This window comes from Trachemys scripta, chromosome 2 (assembly GCF_013100865.1).
Source record: "Trachemys scripta elegans isolate TJP31775 chromosome 2, CAS_Tse_1.0, whole genome shotgun sequence".
In the NCBI taxonomy this organism is placed as follows: Eukaryota; Metazoa; Chordata; order Testudines; family Emydidae; genus Trachemys; species Trachemys scripta.
Genome location: NC_048299.1, coordinates 200,265,472 through 200,271,471, shown reverse-complemented (window position 1 = coordinate 200,271,471; position 6,000 = coordinate 200,265,472). Strand labels below are relative to the sequence as shown.

The 6,000-nt window shown below is 36.9% G+C and overlaps 1 protein-coding gene across 1 annotated transcript in view; it reads right to left on the bottom strand.

Annotated features, from left to right (window-relative positions):
- Positions 1-1,404: 1,404 nt before the first annotated feature.
- The window catches only part of DLGAP1 (DLG associated protein 1), a 632,647-nt gene continuing 628,051 nt past the window's right edge, over positions 1,405-6,000 (bottom strand). Inside the window, exon 13 of the mRNA XM_034762696.1 lies at positions 1,405-5,186. Within this exon, the coding sequence (XP_034618587.1) occupies positions 4,977-5,186 (210 nt within the window). The 3' untranslated portion in view covers positions 1,405-4,976. The remainder of the gene's footprint in view (positions 5,187-6,000) is intronic.

Here is a 6,000-nt window from a genome sequence, read left to right as displayed (position 1 = left end):
CAATAAAAAAGGAAGCTACAGGTGTCAGTTTTCACCCAACATTGTTCCAATTTATAGCATGCCACAGTGCCCAATTACTCATAAAACACAAAAACTAGAGGAGTTTGCCTTGATTGCATGTGTCACTTTTCTTCTGAGTGAAAAGTGTGACTGCTCCAAACAGTTAAGCGCAAACCAACAATGCTTGGCAAATAACCTGATATTAAGTCACGCTTGCAGGAAGTAATCATAATTTGGTCTTGAAAAATAGACCAAGTGTATTGCTAGCACAGACTGTGTTCACCTTGATTAATCATGAGGGTGGGGTGGGGGTAAAGACCTTGCACAAGGGATCTGTACATTCTCCCTCTGGAAAACAGTTTGAAAATATCTGATATTTGGTGCATTCTGGTTCATTTTGAATGTACAAAAATCTACTTCAGAAGGATTTTTAATGAACCTCAGGGATATCACTTCTAGTAGAGACAGTTTAGCTGTATCCAGAGACTGAATTCTGTCAAAGAAAGGGAAATTCTTTCCATCTGGTGGGTGGTAAAGCTTTAACAATGGGTCCCCATCTATCACATCGTTGACACAAACCTCCACTGTAATCTTCCTGTGCTTAGACACTGTCTCTTATAGAACACAAGATGTTAGTGTGGTTATACCGTCTGAGGGTGACAAATTCAAATATAATTGGCTTAACTAGCATAAGGTATGGTACATTGTGGAGTACAGGCATGAAATTAAAATAATTATCTTCAATATACTGACTCCACAGCCTGATTTATTTTATAATGTTGGCATTCATTTGTATTGTTATGAAACACAGATGAATTCAGATGGGCATTGCTTTAAGAATTACAGAATATCTTTGTCACATATACTGGACAAAGTTCTTTTTGGTGTAGGTGGACAGAATTCCACTGAAAGGAATTCAGCTGTACTTGTTTATGCCAATTTGTCTCACCACATTTTAGCCACAAGTGAAGGTAATTACAGCATGAAGGGACCCAGTGTGGTGAAAAATAAACAAACATAGGGCTTGTCCTCACTTCACTGAAGTCAATAGCAGAACTTCTGTTGTCTTTGTGGGGCTTAACCCCATGTAGCTTTGCCTTTGAAAATATTTCTAAGGATCCAGGCCTTGATCCTGGTAACACTTACATATGTGAGTAACTTTATTCATGCAACTATTTCCAGTGAGTTCAAGGGGACTCTTCATGTGAGTTGAGTGACTCATGCAAAGTCTTTGGAAGATCAGAATCTAAACCTCTGAATACTTAACGGTAGCATTCTGGTGGTTATGCTTTTATACTTGACCACATCAAATGAATCATTTTTACAGTTATGGGATTGTGAATTTGCATTGAAAACCCACAGCTCTTACAAACAGTGCATTAATTATTTTATTAATTTGCTCTTTTTTTACATTATGGGAAATGTTCGTCTATTTACATTTTTCTGTCCACACACAAACTAGATAGATAATCCTATGAAAACCCATTTCATAAAGCCATAAAAATGCTCTCCACCCCTCCATCTAAAGGCTTTCAATTTTGTTCCTTTTTTTCCAAACCAAAAACACTTTTAAAATCACATTTGGGAATGCAGGTAGGCCAGTGATTTACATTCCAGTTATTATTTAAAATATGCATTTAAACATTTTTTTTAAAAAAGAAACAATAAATTCACAAAGATAAAATTCAAATTAAAGTGATAGTGCACATCAGAACATTAAGGGAACACCAATAAATAAACTGAAATATATTACAAATAAGTTATTTCTATTTACCTTTTCAAATATTAAAAATCTTTAATCCATTTCTTCATCATTCTTTACAAAAAGATTATGAGAATTTTATGGAAACATCTGCAAAAAATATAATAAATACTTTTTTTTAAACTCAATGTAGGAGACAAAAACAACCTTTTTTTCTTTTAAATTTTCCCCCAAGGAAAAAAAACAACAACAATTTTATACCAAGTTAAACGCAATATAGTAACTTTTAGTTTATATTTGAACAGATAAGAATAAAAATAAATAATTACAACTTACACTAAAATAAATGATGTAACAACTGTCTGTGGTGATATGTAATAAGTCAAGTGGCTAACTAGTGGCATTCTAGGGGGCAGAAGTAGTTTCTGTCCCATATTTACCAATTCCTAAATTGGGTGTACACTTCAAATTTTGCTATAAAGCTAGGCAAATGTTATAATGGCCTGTCCACAGTCATTAGGAACCAACAGGCATTCAACTAAGAATCAATTTAAAATACATACCAAAAATATCATATGATATACAAATACAATTCATAATGTACAAGACTAAAAAGTCTTCTGTTTTCTTCTATTTTTTGGAACTCACTATGGCATAACCTTTATATAAATTTCTGTAGCCACTTCTCAATATAAGTCTTAACTCTTCTTTCAGAAAACTTCAAATCAACTGAAATGTAGTTATGAGCGTGCATCCTCACCTGAATGCTGCTTTGTACATCTTAGTACAAATGAGTTCCAAATAATTTTTAATACTTAACATGACTATATGACGAAAAGTGGCAGTTGGCACTATATATACTGCAAACATTGTGATCTTTCATTGCTGCTAAAAGTTAAATGAAGTGGGTTCTTTTCAAAACTAGCAAATACACTGGTATTCAAATGCTTATAGGGCCAACCTTTCAAAGCTCCCTTAACATGAAGCACTCAGTGGGGTTACACTGGATTTCTGATCACTGTAGTTAAAAGTCTTTTAAATATTAAATTATTAGCCCTTATCTTGTAAACCACAGCAGTAAATATTTGTGCCCTGTTTATAAAGACATAGCTCAGATATCAATGGCTTTGAGAGGTAGCAAATTCTCTAGTGGCTTTACAATGTTTTCATGAAACTATTTGGTGCCAGAACCTATTACCTCTCCTAATTTCTTGAATGAAATTAAATTAGCACCTGGCTATGTTACATTAAAAGAAGCTGTCTGGCATGATCTTAGATGTATATTTTTAGAAAGTGCTTAACTATCTGGTGGGAATTTCAAATGTTTTAAGATGGGAGCTACACAGTTAAGGCTACCATGCACTGGAATTTTCACAGGTGGAATGTTCACACTGTTTAAAGAATAAGGGCATTTACAGCCAACTTTGGTTGGATGCAAAGTGCACATTAGCCACCACTCAGTGGACTCTGTCGCTATACCATTTCCAGGTTAGAGAGAAAAGATCTTCCTTTCTTGTAAGGGTCACACCCTGCCCTGTGCTATATGGATGTCCAAGTGGGAGAAGAGATCATAAGAACCACCCTGAGCAGGGCAGGATTCTAACCTAGAGCTCAAGAGAGCACTAACAATGGGGAATGGCTACTATGCCAGAAGACACACAACAGTCCCAAAAGGGCATGGTCTGCTGACTATGGGGCATAGCCAAGTGGGCCCGGCCAACTAGCACTAACGTTGCCTTCTGCAGCATGTGCCAGTTGCTCATTTTCAGCGACATACCCAAGACATCCTATCCTGTGCTGGCACAATGGCTAGTGTCACTAATGCACAGCCAACACCTTCCTCCATCAGTGCAACTCCAAGCAGCAAGGGCAAGATTTTACCCTAAGTATCAAATAAATTGCTGAAGACTAGGGAATGCATATTGTTCATGATTTCAGAAGCTAATGTAGAGAACAAATATAGGCTCATTATGGTCCCACTGCATCTGAAAAATCCTAATTTTTGAAAAATGGGGTATTTTATATTGTTAAAAAAGAGACTAAAGGAGAAACTTACTCCCAGCTATGAACCATCTGATGGAAGCAGTCTGACCTGAAGCTTACAACCAGCTGTGTATAAAACAAAACAAAGTCTTGCTTTGAAAAACAGCATGGATTCCATTTACAGTATTTCAGTAACAGGGGTGGATGGGTGTGAAATCTGATAGTTTCACCAAGATTAAGACATCAACAAAACCAAGCTGTTTTTTTTTCTTTTTTTTCTTCTCTTTTTTTAAAACCAATAGAGTACAATACAATACGATAGGAATTGACAATACAGTACAGTTTTAAAAATTCTTAATACTTTGACAAAAAAGTCCCTTTTTATATTATCTTCAACCATCATTTCTTCTTATCTCCTTTCCTTTTGCCTTTTTATTGCCTTTCAAAATAGATGATTTCCCTGGAAGATCGAATTTACAATCTTCTGCTGATCAAAATGTTTAAGTAGTGATTGATGAAATACAAATGAGGCAGTTTGTGCAGCTGTGAGAGTGTGCAGGTATCTTTTCACAGGATCTTTTCTGTCCCTCACAATCTCACCTGCAGGATTTACTTCTCCCTCCTTTCACCACACCACAGCTATCTCTCCCCCTACCTCGCCCTTTGTGACGTCTTAAATTCAGGTAAGATATGATTCTGAGGTTTAGAATAAAGTGCGCCATCTGCTTAAAAAATAATAATAATAAAAAGAAGGGAATCCGAGCCATAGCTCCTTTAATCTTTAATGAGGAAGACAGCAGAGTCCCAAAGGGTCACCCTGCATTACTGAATTTCCAAAATACTCTATAGTTTTATATTGCTGTACACCAGGTAACAGACTAACTTTAGATAAACTAAAGATCATGAATGCGTTAAATGGTGTATTTACTATACAGGTGTGTGTGTGTGTCTGTGAGTTCTGTATTTATTTCTTAAACAGAAAGAAGGATTGTACTCTCTTACATGAGGCAAGGTGGCAGCATCAATACATGTGACAAAGCATAATGACATGGGCAAACCTTTAGAAAGCAACGGTTATTAGAGGACATCTCTTGGAGGATCGACAACTACACCACAAAAGTGGAATTCATTGGGATCATTGGGATTATGTAGAGAGAGGGAGAGAGAGAGAGAGAGAAAGAAAGAAAGAGGGGAATACAAATACTTAATGGTGGCTCTGAATAGGGACCTAGAGGAGCAGATTATACAAGAGACTTGTCTTGCCAGTGAGAGTCCTCCTGGTGGGATCCCTTCATAGCCTCGTCTGGGCTTCAGGGATGTAAATCTCAATGCTTTCAGCGCTCTCAGTGGCTGAATTCTGGCGGACAGATGCGGCTCGTTTGGCAGCCATCAGCCGTTTCCGGGCCTCTTGACGCTGTGAGCTTTCCAGAGAACGTTCCCGTATGAGTGGCACCTGACCTTTCGCTGGCTTCTTTGGCACTGGAGGAGGGACCCTTCTCTCCTGATCAAAGCAGAAGGTTAATGACATTATACAGCTTCTTAGGGAAAGCTTGGAAAAAACTAGGATAGGTCAGTAGTTAGAACACACATTTTACCTAAGGTTTGTTAGTTCTTATCTGCATTTTTTTCTTCATTGAACTGGCTTTTGTATTCAAGGGTTCATAAAAATAATGTAAGCTTAAAGCAAAGGATAGTATTGATAGCAGTGCTAGTTCTCCACAGGTACGATGTGTATTAAACGCCTGGCGCTGAAAGGGCCGAAGCTCCCACAGCTAACCACTTAATGCGGTTCCCATTGGGGAATCCAGACTTCTCGTCCTGGTGCCAGGGATTAGAAAGGAGAGCATCTTAAACAGAACTTTGTAGCACTATTTAAGGTAATACAGTTTCATAAACCTAATGTATAAATTCTACTACGGAATTAAAAAAAAAAAAAACAACTCCTATCAAACTCTTCGGGTTTGTTAATAAAATTAATTTACTATAGCAGCAATCTGTGTTACAGAAGTGAAATACACAAATGACCTTGTCCCTTACACACAGTACATACATAGCACTAGATGGGCTTACAACACTGAGATTCAATGGATATATATCACACAGTAAATGTAATGTAAACTAGCAGCTTGGAGTTAGCGTACCACAGTTAGAATAAAAAACATGTGCTTAGTGGTGGCCGATCTTGGTAATAGCTCAAATAATCCATACTTTTCATGTCTCACTATAAAAATTCTTAAAATTTAGCACCATGCTGAATGACCGTTAGGAATTACAATAACCTACAAACTGAAAATGGGTAGGAATTTTAAAAAAAT